Here is a 21,772-nt window from a genome sequence, read left to right on the forward strand (position 1 = left end):
CTGCTAGAGGGACAGGGGTTGGGGCCCAAGTCCCTCTTCTGTGTGGATCCCAGGGGAAGACGTTTGGGTGAGCCAAGCCTATCAGGACACAGTGCGCGTCAAGAATCCTGAAGGCATAACAACCTGGGGTTGGGGCTGGACACATAGGGGTCCATGGACAAGTCACCAGTTCTGAGCCTCAGTTTTCACATTTGGAAAATGGACCCAATAGTAGCCCCTGTGAGAAATCAATCAGATAATGCCTATAAAGCACCTGGCAGATGCAAAGTGGGCATTCAGTACTCTTTGAATAAATACATGTTAAAGTATTACTGTTACTAATTAGGAGGATGAGTAAGGTAGGCCTGGGGTCAGAAGAAAAGAGTTTCTAAGACTGAGAGCCAGGCATTCACAGAAGGGGCTTACTTAGGAGTGAGCTCCCAGTCTCTGGGCTATGCAAGGAAAAGTTGGAGGCCCCCCTGCCTGTTGAAATGTGGGAAGGATTCCCACTCCTCTGGACGGGAAGGAGTGCCTCTGGCCTTCCTACACGCCATATCCTGCCCACCTCCACCTCCCGCAGTTCCTTGGGACATGGGCTTGGATGTGACTTCCTCTGGGAAGCCTTGCCTGATCCCGGGGCTGGAAGGGGTCCTCCTCCAGCTCTTGCGGGCCCCTGTGTTTCCCCGTTATAACATTGATTGCACTGTGTGGTCTGTTTTTATGTCTGTGTCTCTTCCAGAAACATCAGCCCCAGGAAGGCAGGGACCCCTTGGTTTTGTTCACCGTTGAGTCCCAGCACCAGCACTGGACCTGGCACTTAACCGGTGCTCAATGTTTGTTTGTCAAATGGATGGACCTTTTCAAAAGCTCCCTACCTCTCCTGTTCCAGCCCCAGGAGGCAGCAATTCCCAGGGTTAGAGGATATTCAGCTCAGAGGTGGGCGAGGGTGAGAGGTCCTTACCTTGTTGGCAAAGAGAAGCCATTAAATGACTTTCAGCAACGGACTGATATGTATTCACTCATTCATTCATTAACTAACTCATTCAGCAAGCACTTACCAAACCCCTACAATGTGTTAAGCTCCTTACTACGAGCTAAGGATCTAAGATGAGTCAGGCAAGGTTTCTAGAGCTCAACTCTGGAAGAGCCAATGAAAATATCTTTTTGCTGAAAGGACCTTAAGAGAGCATTTGGTCCCAAAGCCTTATTTACAGATTAGGGAAACTGAGTTCCACATAGCATGGTGAATGTGGGGTCTTTCCATTTGCCATAGGATTCTTTTGTGCTTTTAGAGGACCAGAGCTGTGTCTCATTTGTCCTTATTTTGCCAATGCCCTGGAACAACGCCTGGTACACTGAAGGGGCTCAGGGCCATCTGTGGAGCTGCTGTACAAGGAAGCTGCAGCCAGACGGAGTGAGGTAGGAGGCAGGCAAGCCAGAGAAGGAGGTGCAGGTGAGAGGTGACAGGGGTGGCAATAGAATTCAGGGCTGCAAAATCAGCTTTGGAAGGAGACAAATACAGATGTGGTGACTGGATGTAGAAGAGAATTAAGAACAATGTCAAGGTTTCTTGCTTGGGTGTTTCAGTGGATGGCAGTGGTGTCCCTGGGATAAGGAACACAGGGGAGCCTGTTTTAGGGAATGAGGCACTGTGCCAAGAACTCATTTAGTTCTCTCTGCAACTCTACGGGGGCTGTTATTACCTTCATTTTACAGATGAGGAAACTGAGGCACAAATATGTTAAGGGACTTAACCAAAGACACAAAACAGGAAATGGTGGGGCCTGGACATAAAGCTGGTATGTAAACTCCCACCTCTTAGTGATGACTCTGTCATTACATTCACCCTTAACCACCAGACTATACTTCACCAACTTTGGAAGTGTGGCTTAGATGCCCTGGGACATCCACTTCCCTCCCTTTCTCCCCTGGACTTTGGCAACAGGCTCCAGTGGTCTCCCTATCTTCTTCCCTGTTCCCCTCCAAATCAATCTCCACACTGCAGCCGGGAAGGATATTTTAAAAATAATCTCGCTCACCCCCGCAAATTCTTCACACACTCACATGCACGCACGCACACACACACCCCCAAAATCCTTTAAAGGCCTATCATTACTCCTAAATTAGAGACTGAAATTCTTACCTGGCTCACAAGGCATGATTCGGCCCCTGCCCACCTTTCTAGCCTCATCTCTTCCCAGGCCCTCTGCTCCCCAATTTCCACCTTCTTCTCTTGGTGCTCCAGCGTGTTCTCCCACCCGGAGACTTTGCACCTTCTGTTCTCACTGAAATGCTCCCAGAGGTTTTTCTTTCCTCACATCCACTTAGTTAACTCAACTCAGGCTTTAGAGTTCAGCTCAAGTCCAGTCCAATCCTTTTTTTTTTTTTTTTCCTTTAAGTCCTTATAACTTGATATCATTTCTTTCAGTTTGAGATTTTACATTTATTAGCAGGACTGGTATGTTTATTTGATTAATTTCCCCCACTAGACTGTGAGTGCCCTAAAGGCAGGAACGTTGCCTAGTCCGTTCACCACCGCATTCATTAGCACCAACCTAAATGCCTGGCACACGGAGAACGTGCAATAAATATCCGCTGAATAAGTGAAATCCAAGTCGACAGTGAAAGGGGCAGTTGGATTGCGAGTCGATGGCTCAGGAGAGAAGTTTCTGGGCTGGAAATAAAGATTTGGGGGTCACCTCTAATACAAGTCAAGAGGCGTGGACAGGCTCGCCCAAGCGGTGTGCAGACTGAAGAGAATTTATAACTAATGCAAGAGAAACAGTAATGTGGCTCACAGTCACGGCGCAAAGATGTCGGGGCTCCCCTCCGCCTAGCTGTGGCTCGTGCAAGTCGCTGCCCACCCTGGCTGAGTCCCGTCCCTAAACGGCACAGGAGGACCGACTCGAAATCCCCCAACAGCGCCCGCAACCCTCCAGCCTCAGCTCGCAGCTCCGAGCCTTCCTCCAATAGCTGAGGAGTCTTCCGGGCACCGCCTCTTCCGTCAGCGGCGACCGGAAATGGGGCGGTGGCGCCGGAAGTCGATGGGAGTTTCCTGTGAGCTTGGCTTCCTCAACATGGCAGCGCCCTTGTCAGTGGAGGTGGAGTTCGGGTGAGTCACAGAGCTGGGGCGCCATGGGGATGGATTGAAGTCGTCGAGCCCGGAACTCCCCTCCCTCTGCCTTGGGGCCTGTCACGACCGAATCCCCGAGGCTCCCGGCTACTTCCCTGAGCTACGCCACCCGCCTCGGAGAGTCTGAGAGGCTAGGTCTCCCTGGGCGACGAGGCCGTATGTCCGGGAATAGAGGCGCACATCTCGGCGTGGAGGTGCGCTCTGGGCACTCCTCAGTGCCCTGAGCCCTGCCGGACTCAAAAGCCTTGATGGTTAGCGGGAGGCCTCCCTACCTTCTTTGCCAATCCTATTTCGGACCAGACCCGTGTGTCTGGCATCTGAGCTGCTAGGACTTAGAAGAACCACCCTTCACCCTCTGATTTCTGACTTCGGGCAGCAATTTCCGTTTACATGGCTCTTGGAGTCCTGTTTCTCGTGGGATGTGTAGCTAAGACGGGACTCCTTTCCTCTCTTTTTCAAGATTTGGTGGTGTTAAAACAGAACTGAACCCCTTTCAGTGCATTCAGCATACTTGCTGAGTGCTTTCGGCAGCTCTTGGGTCTGGTGGAGATACGAGGCTAAGATAGCACAATTGAGGAGACTAACTCTGACAGTACAGTATGCACTGGATGAAAAGTGCAGGATTGGGGCACCAATAACTGAAGAAACACAGACCAGGGAGGAAGTCGATTCAAGCCGCTATTTTCTACCTTCTACAAACAGAAGGTTTGTTACATGATTTCCGAGCTGAGAGAAACTGCAGAGCTTAAAGAGAAGGCAAAGAAACTGAGACCCTAAGAGATGGATGGTATAATTTCTAGAGTCACATGGGAAAAGCTGGGACTAGAATCGTGTGTATGTGAAGATAAACCACGGCTTATGTGAAAGGAAAAGTCTGGGATGGGAATCTGAAATATCTGCCTATAAATGCCTTTCCTTCCATTGGATGCCCCCAGTTTCTTTCATGTTTTCCCTTCACTGCGTAGTCCATTCACCAGTCATTTATTGAGTGCCTACCATGTGCCAGGCAGTGAGCCAGGCACAGAGGATACAAAGATAAATAGAACTTTGTCCATGCCTTCCAGTATTCAGCATTTCTGTCTCTTACAAGGGGGTATTCTCATGACTGTTAACTGCATTTTAATTGATGATATTGTCTGGCCCTGTGGGTCCAATTAGAACTATGCTAGTCTAGCCTTCTGACTATTTTACTTCACTGACTCTTGGCCCAGCTATGCTCCCCCATACCCTGGGGATTCTAGAAGGATATCTGCTACTTTGACAGGCCTCAGCAGAACTGAAAAGGGAGAAGCTGCAGATTGCCAGTGTTAAAGTTTACCTATAGCCTGCTTACCTTTCATTCTCACTGAGTCAGACATGGTTTTTGTTCATCAGAAATGTCTTCTGTCTGCCAGGTACTGTGCTGGCAGCAGTGGGGAGGTCATAGGAAGATGTAGTCCTTGCCCTCCGGAGCTTACTGACTAGCTTTTCTGGCTTGACCATCTCAGCCTCCCTAACCACCAAGAGCAAAAGTGAGCCCTGACAAGGCAAGCCAGTGTTCCCTCCACCCACCACCGCCATGTCCCATGAGAATTGCAGCTTCTCGGGAAGCAAGAATGCCCAATATGTATGCCAAGCTCAGATTCCTTTTCTCTTTGTCTCTGTCTCAATGCATGTTTTTGCCCCTGGCCTTTCTTCCATTTCCTACATCTCTTAGCACACTTTCTTCACCTTTTATTCTGAACCTAAGCAGATTTACATTTACAAAGATGCCCTGCGCATCATTCTCTCCCTTTTGTCCCCAAGTGCCACCATCATCCTTGAAGAGTCTAGTTTAGGACTTTGCCTCTTTCCCCTGAGTACATGTGGTCCTTTCAGCCCCACCAGCTCTCATAGACTCTCTAGAAGACCTCTCCCTGCTTTCTCTGTCTTGTCAGTGACCAGTTCCCCCATCCTTGTCTTGCCTCCTGAACTGTCCTTAGCAGAGCATTTTCTCAGGTCACACAGGATTCAGAGTGGGTAGTACATATGTGTTTTATGTCCCTGTAGTCCAGATGTGAGATTCCCTCTTCCTTTTCCCTTTTCCTCTTTCTTGAGTCTGAGAGGTTTGGCAAAGTAAGGGAATGCCATTGAGGTCAGAGAAGAAATGGGGGAAATGGGCATTTCCATTCATTCAGCAAATATTTCTTGAGTGCCTACTATGTACCAGGTCCTATTTTAGGCAGACTTGCATTCCAGCAGGTAAAGGGGAAATAAATAAAAATTAAAATATTTAAGATAAAAAGATGAAGATAATTAGAAAAAGTGGAGGCCCTTGTGGGACTGTCTGTACCAGTCACTGGTACCAACAAACACCTCCCACCAAGAACTGGGGATTGGAGGGAAGATGAAGTATCTTAAGATGTAATCCCTTAGTGGAGTCTGAATAGCAAATCCTGTAGGACATTAGAGAGTCTGGCTTTGGTTTTCTTCTGGGACCAAATCAGGCCCCTTGCCTGCCTCCCTGAATCACTCCAGAAGCTGGGCATGCACCTTCCTCCCCTCCAGATGTGCTGACAGCAGAAATGCCAACCCCTCCCTCCAGGGCTAGTGAGCCCAGCAGTGGCTGGTCAATCTCCGAGCCAGACTGGTTCTTTATCCTCATGTGAAGGGAAAAACAGCCTCGGCCTCTGAGCCTGGCACCACCAGGTTTGGCCAATCTGGGTTGTTTGCCTAGATCCCAATGCTTCCAGTTCCCACTCCTCTGACCCCCCAACTCCTGTCACCCCTTGCCTGTTGCCCTCCCCCACCCCAGCTGCTGCATATGCCAGCCCCCACCTAGGAGAGAACGAGGCTCTTGGAAGGGGATAAATGGAGGCTCTGTGCGGGCCTGCAGCTGAAATGGCCCTGCGTGCGGCCACAGATGGGCCTCCTCTCCCCCTCCACATTTCTGCATCAACAAAGCGTGACCTTGTTTGGATGACAGTCGCCCCATGTTTCCCCCCGTGACAATGCTTGCCTTGCCTTTGCCTCCCAGTGGACTGTCTCAGGACATCTCTGTTCTCTGAAGTTGGGAAAGGGTGATGGGGTGGGAGGCGTCACATCCGTCAAAAGTCTGTTAAGGCCTTCTCAGTTAAGATCCACGTGAAGTCTGAGGTGGGGGTCAGGGGACCCAGAGGGAGAAGCAGTGTGGGGCACTGAAAGAGACCGAGTGTCTGCAGCATGAGCCCTGACTTCTGGACTTGGCTCCCAGCATCTCTGTTGTCCCAGCCGTCCGTCGGCCAGGTGCTAGCGCACAAATGAACCAGACTTTGCCCTCAAGGGGCTTTCTGACCCTTGGGGAGTCTTTTTTTTTTTTTTTTTCTGTGAGAAACCAGTATGAATTCAACTCCTAGTTCAGCCACTGCCTGTCTGGCCTTGGACAACTTACTTAATCTTTCCTGGCCTCAGTCTGCTTCCCCATTTGATAGAATTGATGATGTCTGCCTCTCTACCCCCTTCTCTGGCATTCCTTGAAGATGAAACAAGATGATGCACATTCTTGTAAATGGCAAGGTTATTGCTAAGCCCAGTGGGGTCTCTTACCTTCCAGCACTGTGGTGTGCCCACCAGGCCAGCAGCAGGGGGCACAGGCAGGGGCATTTCAAAGCCTCACTCGGCCAGAGGAAACCTCTAGATACACAGGGTGTCCAGTGTGCCATGTGGTAGCTTCTCAACATTTTTGCAGATGGAAAGACTGAGGCTTGAGAAGATACAGGCATGTGCTCAGAGTCTCACCATCAGGCGAGGTGGAACTCCAGAGCCTGTGCTCTGCCCCTGCCCCTGTATGCTAAGCTACCTCTTGAGAAAACAGAGTAGGAAAAATAAGGGTCTGCAAATTGGGATACTTAAATATTAGTAAAAATTGTTTCTGTCCTATGTTACCATGCAGGAAGCCACATTTGAGAATGATCACTGGTACCCAAGGTGTTCTGAACCTTGGTCTCTGCATCTCTTGGGCGTTGGTGCCAGCCCCCTCCTCAGTTTTCAATCTCAGCGAGGCGTTTGCAGGAGCTCACCCAGCTCTTTCTCTGGCCCTCCTTTGCAGAGGCGGTGCGGAGCTCCTGTTTGACGGTGTGAAGAAACATCAGGTCACCTTGCCTGGGCAGGAGGAACCCTGTGAGTATGGGCGCCATTGGGCAGGAGCTGCTCCACAGGGTCACCCAGCCCTGTTCAAGTGGGATTGGGTAGGATTTCCCTGGCCAGTGGCAGGGGAAGGAGGAAAGAAGAGCTCCAAGTACTCTCCCCCATCCTCTCTGGGACCAGCCAGCTTCATAGGAAGGAGATGGCATTGCTTAGTCCTTATGAACCCAGGTTCTGAACTCGGGCTTGACTTTGAGTCCCCTGAGCACCTTAGGCCAGTGACCTCACCCTTCTGAGCTTTCGTGTTTTTATCTGTGAAGTGGAGGTGGTAGTCCCTATCTCTCAGGGTTGCCAGAAGGTGTATGCCAGCTATACCTATTAGAGACACGAAGCATCTCTATTATTGGTAGCCTTCATCAAAAATGGAACAGTGTAGATGGGCTTCCATTATGATGAGACGATTTGGATGAGGAGGAAAGTGTCCAGCCAAAAAGAAGGTTGGAGGAGAGAGATTGACTCAGGGTGACCAAGGGGTTTTTCCATTTTTTCATTCAAATACCTGTTCCTCTTTCTTTAACAAATACATACTGAGCACCTCCTGTGTGGCAGCCCATGTCCCAGGCACTGAAGAGACAGACCCTGCCTTCAGACGGGGGGTCTGGGGGTGGAGATCCAGTGGGGTAAATATCAGTGTAGCCTAGAGGCAGGGGCTGGATGTTGCAACTGTGGAGGTGCTTTGCAGCCCTAGTAGTGGATCCTAGCGAGAGCAGAGTGTTCAGGAATGGGAGCCCATCTCACCTGGGGCTGAGACGTTTCTGGGAAGAAGAGGAAGTCAGTTGTATGAGGAGGCAGGGGAATGAGGTTCCTGGAGAGGGCCGCAGAAAATGGTCAAGTGAGGTTTGATCCTTCTGGAACTGGACATGCATCTGCCAGGAATCAGACAGCTGTTGCCCAAATTCAATGGCTACCAAGGCTGTCTCTGAGCCTCCCTTGGGTTGGAGAGCAATGGCATAGGGTGGGTCGGTGTGCCACATTCAAAGGCCAGGGACACTCACCAAGGAACAGGGCACTGCCTTCTGGAGCTGGCTGTCGGCAGGAGCCTAGGGTCCCACGTCGGAACCGTGGGATTGTGTCTCTGGTACGGAAAGACCTGGGATGATGATGGTGGTTTCTTGGTTTGACAGATGGCCATGCAGCCTTGGGAGGGAACAAGGGGGTCTCAGAAGCCTCTGACAGATTCAACTGGAAGTTATTAAAATACCACAAGTTGTGATTTATTTCCCCCTGCTTTTGCTTGACATGAAAGTCCCAGAGTTTAATAATTCCAGTCCTTTTTATTTATTCAGTGGCTGAATGCTCACTGAGTGCCAGGTGTGGAAATAAGTACTTTATTCCTTCCTGTAGTTGGCACACGTATTTATGAGTGCCTCCTTTGTGCCTGGCACTGTACTAGTTGCTGAGTACTTGTGGTGAGCAAAACAGATACGGTTCTTGCCCTAATGGAGCTTACAGCATGACGGAAGTGGAGCCAAACAGTGAACAGGTAAACACGTAAATGTGTAACCGTACACGTGGTCATCACAGGTGGGAGGAGGACAAAAGGGTGCTTTGAATGAGATAACAGGTGTTAAGAGAAAGCCTCTTTAAAGAGGTGACTTTGAGGCCAAGGCCTGAGGAATGAAAAGAAGCCAGCCAAATAAACTGGAGAGAGGGCCGAGGTGCATGGGGCCTATTCCAAGTAGAGGCTAGAGGCCCCCCAGGGGCAAAAGGCCTTGGGGTGGTCAAGGAACTGAAGGAAGGAAGGCCAGCGTCATAAGGGTCACAGGCTGAGTTTGGCATGGTAGGCAAAGCCCCAGTTGGTGGTGCAAATAATTGTCACAAATTCTTAGATGGTAGCTACCATTATTATTCCTATTTTAAAAAGTGGATGATATTACTTATATGTGGAATCAAAAAAAGGGGGACACAAATGAACTTATCTACAAAACAGACTCACAGACATAGAGAACAAACATGGTTACCAGGAGGTAAAGAAGGGTGGGAAGGGATAAATTGGGAATTCGAAATTTGCATCTCTTGGGGAGTGATGGAAGTGTTAGCTATCTTGATTATGGTAGTGGTTTCATTGGTGTGTACATCTACCAAAATTCATCAGATTGTACACCTGAAATATGTGTAGTTTACTGTGCAGGAATCATACCACAATTAAAGTGTTTTTAAAAAAAGAAGTGGAAACCCAGACTCAGAGATGTCAGAGGTCTTGCCCCAGATCATACAGTTATTGAAATGGCAGAGCTGGGATTCAGAACCAGATGTCAGGGTCTCCACTGTCCTTATGGTACCACTGACCCATCACCATTTATCCCAGGAGGTTCCCTGAGTCACACACCTCAAACGTGCAATGTATTTTCTGATTTTTGTACTTTCTTTCAGTGCCTCCAACCGCTACTTATTTCAATTTTCATGATAACCCCAGTAGATTCCCTATTGACAGGGAAACAAAACCTCAGAGAGAGAGAGAAAAAGAGTGACCTGTCCAAAGTTAACTCAGGTAGGAAGGCTAAGACCCAAGTTTTTGATCCCTCATCCTCCCATCTACTGCTTGGCTGCGTGGGGGCCTATCCTCACCTCTCTGGGATAAAAGGAAAGAAAGCAGGGCAGGCAGCTGAAATGGCCCTTGTGCTCAGTTTTGGGGCCCTTGGCTGTGGATCTCTACCTCTGGCTCCTGTTTTTGCTCTGCTGTACCCAGAGGCATAGGTCACATCACAGCCGCAGAGCTGGTTGGCAGCTGCCAGGCCTTACCCTGGCACACGGAGCCCAACAGGAGGGCAGGGGCCTGGTGCCACTGGGAGAGCCATAGTCTTCCCCCAAGCCTGTGCCCAGATCTGCCGTCTGGCAGCTTTCCCGGCCCAGGGGCTGCCACTTGGCCAAGCAGGTCTTGGAGACTCCAGCAGAGAAAAATAGCAGCCATAAGATCATGGATTGTGACAAGTCTCACAAACCAGGGGACTCCAGGGCCCTGGGTCCAGGGCCAGGGGAGAGCTTCCAACTCGGCCAACTTGGGAGAAGAGGATGAGCAAGGCCAAAAGGGCTGGGATTGCAAGAGAGGAGCCCTGGCAATGTGTGATTGCAAATTAGTGATTTCCTGCAGGCCTCTTTTTTCCCACCTGTAAAACAGGAGGTTGGGCTAGATTTAGTCTTTATTGAGTTGATTATCTATTTGACATCTGCAGTTTGGAAAAGTTGTTTCCAGATCTAAGTATACAGTTCTGGGAAGCAGGGTGCACTGCTCTAATGAGAAGTTGTGTGTCTAGAGGGAGCCTTCACAGCCATCTGCAGGAAATAGGCCATCTCCTTTATTGGCCAGGATTTGTAAGCACCCACCAGCTTTGGGCATTGTGGCCACTGGGAGCTGGCTTTTGTGCATCAAGGATCCCTTCAATTCAAGCTCCCAGTCCTGGTTGGTCAGTGGCCTGGAGAAAACCCCGAACCTCGACAGTCCCAGCGTCAGCATCACCTGCCTCAGCTCCCAGGAAGAGACGTGTCTGCCTCACCTTTCCCTGCCCCTCTTCCTCTGCCCTGCATTGTGTTAAAGGGTGCCTGGTGCGGGAGGCAGGAGCTGCCCGGGAGCTCCCAGGCGCTTTAAACTGCTTAGCATGCATTTCACAGCCTCTCTGGGGCCAGCTGTTCCTTTCTCCGCTCTGGGGCCTGTTTGCTGATCCCCTCCCCACCACCCTCTCCCCCTCACCCCTCCCAGTCCCTGTGCAAAATTGCTTTTGAAAAGGTCCACTTTCTGCTTAATTAAACAATGAGGAGCGTCCCCTCGCACATCTGTAAACCTCCTTCTGAGGCCAGTTTAGCCCACAAACTGCTCCATTCTTACCCCCATTCACTTGTAAATGGACCCTCTGATGTTCCCTCTACCCTCTCTTCTCTTTTACTCCCCCCATCCCAGCTCTTTCTTCTCCCCTTTCAACTGGGGGTGGGCTCCCAGAAGAGCCTCGTCTTGAAGCCTGGTGGACTTGGTGGGGACAGGGGCGGCTTAACCTATGGAAGAGAAGACTTAGGGGAGCCGGCTCTCCCAAAGCTGTCGTGTGCGGAAGAGAGGCCACATTTGTTGGCCTGGTCCCCAGAACCAACCAGGCTTGGTGGTGGGAGGGCCATGAAGACAGATTTCTGGCTGGGAGGAAAGCTCTCCCTGGAGGCGGTCAAGAAGGGGATGAGGGTCTGCTGCAGCCGGGATGCAGTCTCAGATGAGACCTGGAGATTGGTCTCTTTCGGGTCAGAGAGCTAGCATTGATTCCTTTAGGGGCCCTGCCACAGTGGGTGGTCATTGTCCCCAGACAAGGACACATCCACTGGGGCGAGGGATTTTGGTGGAAGCCTTTCTAAGGAGGGGCATGGGTGGTGCCTGATTCCCAGCAGCCTTTAGGAGAAGGTTCTGGTTGCCCACAGGATAAGGAATCCTAAGTCACTGTGGGCAAGTGTACATTCGTCTTGTGTGTTTGACACTGTACTGGGCCTGCTGCTGGCATTAGGAGTTTGGGTTATTATCCCCATTTGTCAGAGGATTACCCTGAGACAGGTGAAGTTACTTCCTACCTGAGGCCATCTAGCACACAGCCTGGCACCTCCCCGCTCCAGAATCCCAGCTCTTAACCACTCCTCCATGGGAACAGCAGCTCCCACTCCTCCTTGGGAACAGCAGCTCCCACTCCCGGTGGACAGGCCAGGTCCCAAGGCTTCCAGTACCAGAAAATATATTTGGGTGCTTATCACCCTCCTCTGGTCCTGTCTGCCCAGGGGCAGTCTGGCTCCCACCACCCACAGCCTCAGAGTATGATCCCTTCCACCTGGGTTGGCCAGGGAACAGCTTAGGGACTTGAACATCTAACTCAGTGGGAAGGCTAGTGTTGGGGCCCCTCACCACTCTCCCAGTGCCCCCATTCCCTCTCTGGCTCTGATAGAAAGGTAGTGGATCCCACAGAAAACCCCAGCCAATCCCAGCACTATCAGCCCTTCAGAGCTGCCTGAGCATGTCCTTAGGTCCCTGGGCAGAGCGAGTGGCAGCTCAGGGCAGCAAGAGGGACTGAAGGATCGAGGCTCTTCGTCTGGCTCAGAAGAATTACAGCGTTGCTGTGCTGGGCATGGTGCCAAGAGCTTTATATGGATCATCTTATTTGAGCCTCACAACCACACTGTGAGGCGTTCTTCCCATTCCCATTTTACAAAGAAGGAAGCGCAGAGAATTCCTTACCCAAGGTCATATAACTAGGAAGTGATGGAGTCAAACTCAGAACCAAGACTGAGTCCCTGTTCTTAACCTGTCCTCCTCCTCCCTCCATCCACAGTTGTCCACATGTTCAGTAAACATCTCAAGGGCGTTTTGTGTATGAGGTTCCATGCTGTATGCTGGGGCACACACCTGGGTAGTACCCCTGGGGTTCCCAAGACAGGAGAGGCCTCTTCCCAAGCAGCCCCTTCTCAAGGCCTACTCAGGCCCCGCAGAGTCCAGCCCCAGCTACCTCTCTGCCCTCACCTTATGCTGATCTTCTGGCCTTCTCTGTTCTATTAACCTTGAACTTGCCAATTCCAACCTGCCTTAGGTCTTCCCATATGTTCTTCCTTCTGCCTTGAATGCCCTGCCATCCCACCCTACTCCTACTTCAGGCCTCAGCTTCAACATTAACATCCTCAGAAAAGCTTTTCCTGATTCCACACAAAGGAAATAGCATTTGTCACAACTAAGTAATGCCCGCCTCCCTTGCTGTCCTGTTAGCTCCATGAAGGTAGGCTCTCTGTCCGCCTTGCTCACCGCCATCTCCCTAGCACCTGGCACATAGTAGTTGCCCAGTAAATATTTGTCTTTTGAGTGATCGCATGGAATCCCATGTGGGAAACCACCCTTGGTAGCAGTGGGAAGGCAGGAGGCCATGGGGAAGGTGAAATTGAGATTCCCCAGAGCCATCCCCAAGCCACCAGCCCCTGACTCTGCTTAACCCTTCCTCCTCCCCTGGGCGCCTTTGGAAGCCGACCATCTGGCTTAGAGGCTATTTGCATATTGTCTGGGCCTCAGCAAGCCTAGCAAGATGTCCCTGGGGGTGTGTTTCAGGCTAGGCCTAGTGGCCCTTGCAGCCTGTGAAGGGAGCAGGGAGTTCCACCTCTCCCCACCCCCAAATCCAGGCATGGGGGAACAATACTGGTGGTGATGCGGTGGCCTCACCATGGTAACAGGCTACCAAGAATGTGGGCAGGCCTGGGGGGGTGCAGAGGAGGGAGGGAATGACCTCAGCAAAGAGGAGCATCATGATAAATGAGCCAGCACCCGCAGCCGACTCCCCCCGCCCCAGCCCACCCCTCTGGGACTCCATGATGGTGCCATCACTTGGATGACCCCGACATGACCATTAGTCCTCCCCAACCGCCCAACCTACGAGAGTAAAGCAGAAGCCCCCTTTTGGAGGGAACCAGGGCTATTACCCGACTGGGTCCTGGTTCTGAACAGCCTGGCCAGGGCTGTGGAGGTGCAGCTGGTGGCCCTCAGGCTAGGCACTGCCCAGTCCCTCTCAGCGCCTCCGCACACAGGCACAACCCCGCCCGCCAGGGCTGGCTGATGGATGTCAGACCCCGGCGGCTCTATCGAGCGGCCGCAAGATATATGGGCTGGCGGCCCACCAGACAGTGCCAAGATGGAGGCCATGGGGAAACCTCGAAACCCAGGCCTCTGGGAGGAACCCAGCCAGGAGTCAAAATGGACTGCAGCTAGTTGGAGGCAACACTCCCCATCCCCTGCCCGCCCTAGGAACCTTGGGGACTCTGATCTGCTTTGTTTAAAAGTAGAAATTAAAATTGAAAGGCACAGTCTCACCCTGTGGACACTTTGCCATGGCCTTGTGCTCTGCTGGCGTACGACCCAGGGAAGTTGGCACAGAGCAGAGTGAACCAGTCCATCCAGGGTGCAGCTTGTCTGCTTCCCAGGAGGGTGGCAGGCAGACCAATGAGAATGCCTTAAAACCCTCTCCAAGCCTGGTCCTGTGTGTGACACATGCTGGGCCTAGACTGGAGAGAGCCTCGCCTCGCCTTGTCTGGCAGCCTTTCCCTCGCCTGCATGCCAGGACTCTACCTCTAGGCAGGGGCACCGAGGCACTGCTTGGGCCCTTCTCCACCTTAGCCTCTGAGCTTTGTCTCGGGCACAGGCCCAGGACAGCAGACTCCTCTGAGACACTGACTCTGGATGAGGACAGCTAACCTCCAGCCTCCTGCTGGCTTCCCAGAGGCTAGCTGTCTCCCCAGGGCCTTCAGTCCTCAAGTCATCTCAGGGAGGAAAGGGTCTCCTGCAGCCTCAGGAGATGCTCTGTCTGAGGAGTGGATAGTTGAGAGCCATAGCCTTTGAGGAGTTTATAGAGCCAGGTTTAGTGTGCTGTGGCCTGGGACCTTGCTTCCAGAAAAGGAGAGGTGGCCCTGGGGACAGGTGGCTCTGAGCCTCCAGATGATGTACAAAGTGCTTGGTGGCTGTCCCAGAACCAGAGAGGCAAATCTCAGTGTCCAGCTGAGCAGAAGAGGCCCTCCTGACCCTGAACCTCTTGCCTCTTCAGGGTGGCCGGCCCTGGCCTGGAGGGCTCTACGAAGGGGGTGTAGTGGGGCAGTGATTTGTCAGCGTCTCTGGCTGGTGAAGGATCCTTCTCTCCCTCTGCCAGAGGAAATTAACTGATACTATCAGCTCAGCAATTGTTTTTCTTCCCTCACAAAGGGAAATATATGCAGACCCTTCCAAGAGCAAAGCCGAATTCTCCCCATCTGGTACTGGCTGGAGAGATAAAGGTGTAGGGGGATCTTCAGGGCCCTCTCAGAGGCCTCTCTGTGGCCATTTTAGACCATCTTCTAGGACTAGTGGGTGGGGGTCTGTCTCTCCACCCTTTCAGATGTGACCATTCCTCCTGCTGTCTGCCTTGAGTCCCCATTGCCTCTTCTTCAAGCCTTTAGCAGTGCCAGGTGCCACTTTCTCTGAAGACCTCTCTGGCAGGTCACTGGCCTTTCCAAACCCATTTCCTCACCGTGGGAATCCACAAGTTCAGGGGCCGTGACAGCCTGGGCTAAGCCCCATATTCACTTCCTCCTAGCTTAGGCAAGGCCCTGGGGGCCAGGAATCATTTGGATTTAACATTAATTTGTTCTGTGCCTTCCTCTCCAGGGGACATCCGGAACCTCCTTGTCTGGATCAAGAAGAATTTGCTAAAAGAGCGGCCAGAGTTGTTCATCCAGGGAGACAGCGTGTGAGTTCCTTTCTTCCCTTCCCTGAGGAGGGCAGGCATAGGGAAAGAGCTTTGAGACCCTGTCCTTGGGTTCAACTATAGCCTTCTCTGGGTCCTGTCCTCCCGCTCTGTCCTCCCCATACCCCTCCAAGGAAAGGGCTACCTCTGTCCAGCTCTGTCTCAAGTTTATGTTCAGTTGTCTTGTTACCACATTGGACCGTTAGGATTTAAAGCCCAGATCGGGAGATCGGTAGATTTATCAAAAAACTTAGATTCTGCTTTCTGACTTTGATTTTTTTTTTTTTTTTTTTTAGCAGTAGAAATATCTCAAATCTATAATGTGTACAAAGACTTATAAACAGACAAAAGCAAGAGATCTCATAGCTTCACTTTAAAGCTTACTTAGGAGTTAAGTATTACAATATAAATTTACTGCTTATAAATAACAATTGGAGTAAGCTGAATTTGCTTGCTCAAATCACTAAGGCTTACTATTGGTGAAAAAGACATTTAAGATTTCTTGACAAAGTCTGAAGGACCCGTCAGAGTTCTGAGTTCTAAAATTAGATTCTGCTTTCTGGTTGTCACAAACTTGCTGCAGAACCTTGGGCAAGTTACTTCACTTCTCTGGGCCTCAGCTGCTCTCTTCGTACAGAAAGTACTGAGAAAAAGATACTACCCAAGGACTTTTTCATCCCTTGACAGTTTAGGACAGTGCTCTCCCATAGAACTTTCTGTGATGACAGAAATGTTCTATATCTGTGTTGTCCAATATGGTAGCTGCTAGACACATGAAGATATTGAACCCTTGAGATGTGGCTAGTGGACTGAGGAACTAAGTGTTCAGTTTTAATTGTAATTTAAATTTGTTTATTATTTATAGCTATTTTTTATTTATGCCTTTATTACAATATATTTTTAAATTGAAGTATGGTTGATGTACAATATTATATATTTCAGTTATACAATATAGTGATTCACAAATTTTTAAAGGTTATACTCCATTTATAGTTACTATAAAATACTGGCTATATTCCACATATTGTGCAATACATCATTGTAGTTTATTTTATACGTGATAGTTTGTACCTCTTAATCCTCCAATTGTAATTTAAATTTAAATGTGGCTAATAGATACTGTGTTGGACAGCGCGGGTCTAGGATTACAGGGAGTCAGTGTGCATGTGCACACTCACATGTGCACACGCACACACATTTGTGTTCACTGGGGACATCCCTACCCCAGCCTAAAGCTTCTATATCTGTCCCAGGCCCAGCTTAGCCTCCTAGGAAAGGATCCAGGTTCCATGAGCCAAGAAGTCAATTTACTTCTACAACAAGGCAGCCTAATCTGTAAAAGAAGAGGGCAGGGCCCTCTGCCTGGAAGCAGAGATCACCTGCAAGCCCTGGGGGATAGGGCTGCCATAGAACCCTTTGCTCAGGTCGTGATTCAACAGTTGTGGAGGTCACCCCCAAGGACAGCAGTGCTGATCTCAGGCATTCAGGGGCTCAGGGCCACTGGCAGCCTTCCTTGATTCAGAGAAGCCAAGATAGCCTCATTTTCAGGAGGGACACACAGGAGACCATAACAGTGAGGTTAGACCCCTGGAAAAATAGGCCACTACTTGGTTCCCGTGCTAGACGCTGGCAAGCAAGCACCTCACACACTTCATCCCGCTTCATCCCCCCACAGAGCTCTTTAGGGAGGCACTGTCATTTACTCTGTTTTCAGATGAGGGAACTGATGCTCAGGGAAACAAAATGACCTGCCCAAGGTCTGGTAAGTGGTAGTCGAGTTTGCATCCATTTTCTATCTGGCCCATAGACTATCCACCTGGTTTTCTTTAGATTTGGACTGTCAGCTCCACTTCCTGAGAGATCTTTAACGGGGACCTCCACATGAAAAGCTCCCAGCACACTCCTGCAGCCCCAGTGTCTAAGCCTCTACCCTTGCTGCTGTCTGCTCCCGCCCTTCATGCCCTGCTACTCACCACCATCTTTCCCACAGGCGGCCAGGAATTCTGGTGCTGATTAATGATGCCGACTGGGAACTGCTGGTCAGTACCTCAGGGGACAGCCTTCCCTCAACCCCTCCCCTCACTGCTTTAGTAAGAAAGCCTTAGGCCTCTCATCATGCCCAAATAGGGCGGTTGGTTAATCCTCTATCCCAGTCTGGCCTCCAGACTGAGGCCACACCCTACCCCCATGTGAGGAAGGAATGGGTAGCTTGGGGAAGTGGTGAGCTCTCCTCCATCCTGGAGATTTGCAAGTTAATGTTTGGGGTACCCCTTCTTTTTTTCTCTGGTAAATTCTATCTTTCTCGCCCGGAGCAGCCAGGCCTCCCCTTCCCCTCCCAACACCTGGGGAGAAACTGGAAAAGTGCCCTTGACGGTCTTCTCATTTCTCTCCTGGACCAGGGTGAGCTGGACTATCAGCTTCAGGACCAGGACAGCATCCTCTTCATATCCACGCTGCACGGCGGCTAAGGGCCCCTCTCTGTGCCTGGGCCCCCTTGGGGTGGGGAGAACAGAACAATCAGACACCCCCTTGGGCCCTGCTTCCAGATCTCCCTGTCCCCCTTGGCTGCTTTCTTCCCTACTCTGTCCGCTGAGCTCCCTCCAGGCAGGGAAAAGAGGCCAGGTGCTAAAAATGAGCCTTTCTCAGGCACGTGAGCAGGGGAAGGCAGGAAGGCAGGCAGGCGCCTGAGCCTGGCACACCCTCTCCCAGTAGCTGAGATGGGGGAGGGTGCCCCTTAGTTTGTCAAGAGTGGAGAGGGGTCTCTGTGGCCAGGTGACCCAGCTGCCTTCCACTCCCTGTGTCTCAGTCTAAACACTGAGTGACCGCTGACAAGGCAGTCCAGCTCCTGGGCCACAGTGCCTTCCTGGGGAAGATGAATGGACCTGAATAGCTGATAGGCAGGCCCCTCCCTTCTCAAAGACTGGAGGAGTCTCCGCCTCAGTTTCCCCATCTGGACAGCAGAGGGCTCTGCCTGTCCCCCACTGATATCATTATGGAACCCCAGCTGGGGTCCCCTATTCAGTGCTGACCCCCCTCCCCACCCAGCAGCTGCTCTTCCAACCACACCCCTCCTCCTGCTCCCCCATCCACAGCCCTTGACCCTGGCTGGCCTTCCCCAACACAGACCACCAGATGGGCTCCTGAGACCCTCCCCCCAGCAAAAGGCTGCCTGCACGCAGCTCATTCCACTGGGGGTAGAGAGAAGGAGGGTGTAGGCTAAGCCTCGGACTGGCAAGTAGAGGCCTGGGGTGGGGGGTCAGTGTGCCTCAGTTTCTTCCTCAACAACAACTGAATTTTTATAGTGTCTGAAAACTGGGGAGATACTTGATGACACAAATGTAGACTTTATCTCCTCCCACCTCCTGCAGGAAGCAGGATGGGGGCAGGCAGCACCTGGTAGGCAGGATGGTTTGCCCCTCCCCCTTCCATCCTTTCTGGAAGTCTTGGGGCCTCAGTGCCTGCAACAGCTGGCCTTAGGCAAATAAAAGACTAGGTTGTTTACTAGCCTTGCCTGGAACTTCATCCTTAGAAACCAGTGGCACCCCACATCCCCCTCAACCAACCATGGTCTTTGGTCCAACCTCTCTGTCCTCAGCCTAGGGCTTTCAGAACTGCCCTTCACCCAAGAAGGGAGCAGGGGTTGAAACCCAGACTATCTGCAAAGGGGTGATAGGGCCATCTGGAGAAGGGGGTGGCAGAGCCAGTGTCTGCTGCCCAGGCTGGGTCCCAGGACACTTCCATACTCATCTGTCCGAGGCCAGGCTTTGTCCCCTCAGCTGCAGCCATCAGCCCCAGAACCCAGAATGGAGATGGCATGGATAGGGCTGCTGAGCCCCACTTCCCGTTACCGGAGAAAAAGCTTTTTTTGAGGGAGACCTCAAAAAAAAAAAAAAATTAGGGCATTAACATCATCCTGCCCAAAACGTGGCTTTTCATTAAATGTCAATAATTCAAGGTGGAATTTATCTCACTCTGTGGAGATAAAAGTGCCAAATGGTTGTCCTAGTGTTGGGGGGGTTGGGAGAGGTGTGCACATCGTTCTCAAAGACAGGTAACCCCCTGGCTGGTGAGCTTCTCTCCAGCCCCACTGCAGATGGAGGCCTCTGGGGTATGTGTGTGGGTGGGGGTGGCCATGTTGAGGTTATGGGTGCAAATTAAGGCCAGTGTGGGTCCAGGTGCTATCTAGAGGGGCTGTATGACCAGTCTGCACTAGGTGCTGAGGTCAGGTTCTCCATGTTAAGGAACAGGGCAAGCGACAGCCTCACTTTAAGGATCAGTCTGTCCCCTGATTCTTGTGACCTGGTAGTGCCTTCCTCCCCCAGCCCAGCTGAGCTTCATAGTGCCCTGTTACCCCACCTGGGATCCAAGTCCTGGAAACTGGGCGATAGGAATCCTTTCCTGCCTGCACTGGGGAGAGGAGGGGTAGAAACGGGTTACCCTTTCCTCCACAATTAATGCTGAGGAGTAGGGCAGGAGGACACCTGGGGAAACCAGGTTCTCCACGGCAACAAGAGATCCCAGCATCACAGCTGAAATTGGCCAGGGCCACACTCCACAGCATTTTGGGCCATTTTAAGCTTGAGTGCAAAAGGGGTCAGGGATAGGTGATCCAGGCTCAGCCCCAACAACCCCCAACTGCCCCCCCCCAGCAACTCCTGAACCCACTTTTGAGGAAATAAACGAATAAATAAACCCCACTATCTCCGAAGATTTGTCTTTAATGAAAAGGATTCGTTTGTCCAAATTCTGTTTCCAAAGCCAAGGTGATTGCCCGGCCGGAGCGCATCATTCCCGACGCTTCCCGACTCCGGCTGCGGTTGGGGGAGCTCAGCCCGTCCATCTGTCAGGATGGGCTGGCTGGAGGGGTCGATCTATTTGGGGTTTAGGGATCGGTTTAGGCATTTTTTGTTTTGGGGGTATTGGTGGGGAAAGATAGATTAGAACCAAATTCAAAACGAGTTAGCAAGCGTAGTCCGCCGGCATCTTCTTTCGCCCCCGACTTCCTGCGGCTCCGGCCGAGGGCGAGCTACCCGGACCACATTTGAGCCCCGCCGCGGCATGCCAGCTTCGTTCCCGGCCGAAATTTGAAAAACGGAAAAACGACGCGATCGACTGGAGGACCCCGCCAGCCGGGACTGGTCACCCGCAGAGGAGGAGGAGAACGAAGAGGACGACGACGAGGAGGATGGCGGCGCTGGTAGCAGGGACCGGTGTCCCTCCTTTGCGCGCACGGCCGGGCCGCGACCATCGCGCTGGGGCCAGCCAGCAGCCACCCCAAGGGGTCTTGCCCGCGGTGAGCTCGGTCCCTGTGGCTCCCGCCCCTGTTGCGCCCAGAGCTCAGCCACAGATGTCCAGCCACAATTCTCGGTTGGCCGCAGACTCGTACAAGAATTGCGTTTGGACAATCAGTGGCGAAGCCCCCGAGTTCAGGGCCCCGATATCCTGCGGGGCTCCGCTTCGCTCCTTAAAAGCAGCGGACCAGATCTCCGGAGCTGCGCGTACCTCGCAGACGCTCGGCAGTCGCGGCCCATCCCGGTAAGGTGGACGAGCAAGCACGCGGATCCCGACCCTGCGTGGGGATCCCCATCGCCCCTGGCGTGTGTCTCCTTCGATCGCGGCCCGGGGTCCCTAGAATAGCCCGCGTTGGTCTGCGCAGCCCAGGTCGGGGAAATCTCTGCCAGGCCCGGGGAACCCTGACTCCCCTCTCCCCGCCCCCAGCCTGGGCTCCCCAGGTTCGCCGGGTTTCCGGAAAACAGGGGCCCAAGGCGGGGTCGCATTTCCGAACCCAGGGTCCGGGCTGCTGGAGTCGTGGGTCCCCCGCCCCCGCCCAGCCCCGCGCACGCACCGGCTTGGGCGCTCTCTGCTTCTCTGTGGCTGAGTCGCGGCCGGGGCGCCGGCGGTAGCGGTGGCGGCGGTGGCTGGGACGGCGGGGAGCGCTGGAATGCGCCGCCGGGTCACCTGCAGCGCCCGGGGAGCCGGGCTGGGAGCCGGCGGGCTGGCGAGGCGAGGCGCAGGGCTGAGCCCGAGCGGGCGCCTCTGGCGGCTTGGGGCCGGGGCGGGCTTTTAGTGGGCCGCTCCAACAATACGGGCCTGGCGCGGAGAAAGGGGCTCGGCTGCAATTGGTACTGGATTTGAATAACGCCACGGGGCCATCAATGGTCATTGTGTCGGCGGGTAATGAATCTCCGCTGTCTCTCGGGCTGGCCAGGCAGCTGCAACCTGCGCTCAGGCAGCTCTTAAAGACATAGCGTGCCCCTCCCAGGGGGCCACCCCCCCTGCACAGGCCGGACCCCTCGCCCTCCCACCCCCA

The 21,772-nt window shown here is 52.4% G+C and overlaps 1 protein-coding gene and 1 long non-coding RNA gene across 3 annotated transcripts; one reads left to right on the forward strand and one right to left on the reverse strand.

The window, feature by feature from the left end:
• Positions 1-2,996: 2,996 nt before the first annotated feature.
• On the forward strand, positions 2,997-19,320 carry URM1 (ubiquitin related modifier 1). 2 transcript variants are annotated; one of them, XM_006181889.3, is made up of 5 exons: positions 3,004-3,091; positions 7,158-7,228; positions 15,384-15,465; positions 17,453-17,501; positions 17,862-19,320. In XM_006181889.3, exons 1-5 carry the CDS (start codon positions 3,024-3,026, stop codon positions 17,928-17,930), a joined length of 339 nt encoding a protein of 112 aa, XP_006181951.2. In that variant the 5' UTR covers positions 3,004-3,023; the 3' UTR covers positions 17,931-19,320. The 2 variants fall into 2 exon arrangements, with proteins under 2 accessions (XP_032334438.1, XP_006181951.2); XM_032478547.1 differs by lacking the exons at positions 17,453-17,501; positions 17,862-19,320 and adding an exon at positions 17,293-17,445 and having other exon boundaries at positions 2,997-3,091.
• An 844-nt stretch (positions 19,321-20,164) lies between these two features.
• LOC116663278 lies at positions 20,165-21,558 on the reverse strand. Its single transcript, XR_004319512.1, has 2 exons — positions 21,308-21,558; positions 20,165-21,090 (listed from the first exon to the last, which is right to left on the reverse strand). It is a non-coding gene; the product is annotated as an uncharacterized LOC116663278 (long non-coding RNA).
• Between the last annotated feature and the right edge of the window lie 214 nt (positions 21,559-21,772).

The sequence above is a fragment of the Camelus ferus genome, chromosome 4 (assembly GCF_009834535.1).
Source record: "Camelus ferus isolate YT-003-E chromosome 4, BCGSAC_Cfer_1.0, whole genome shotgun sequence".
Taxonomy (NCBI): Eukaryota; Metazoa; Chordata; class Mammalia; order Artiodactyla; family Camelidae; genus Camelus; species Camelus ferus.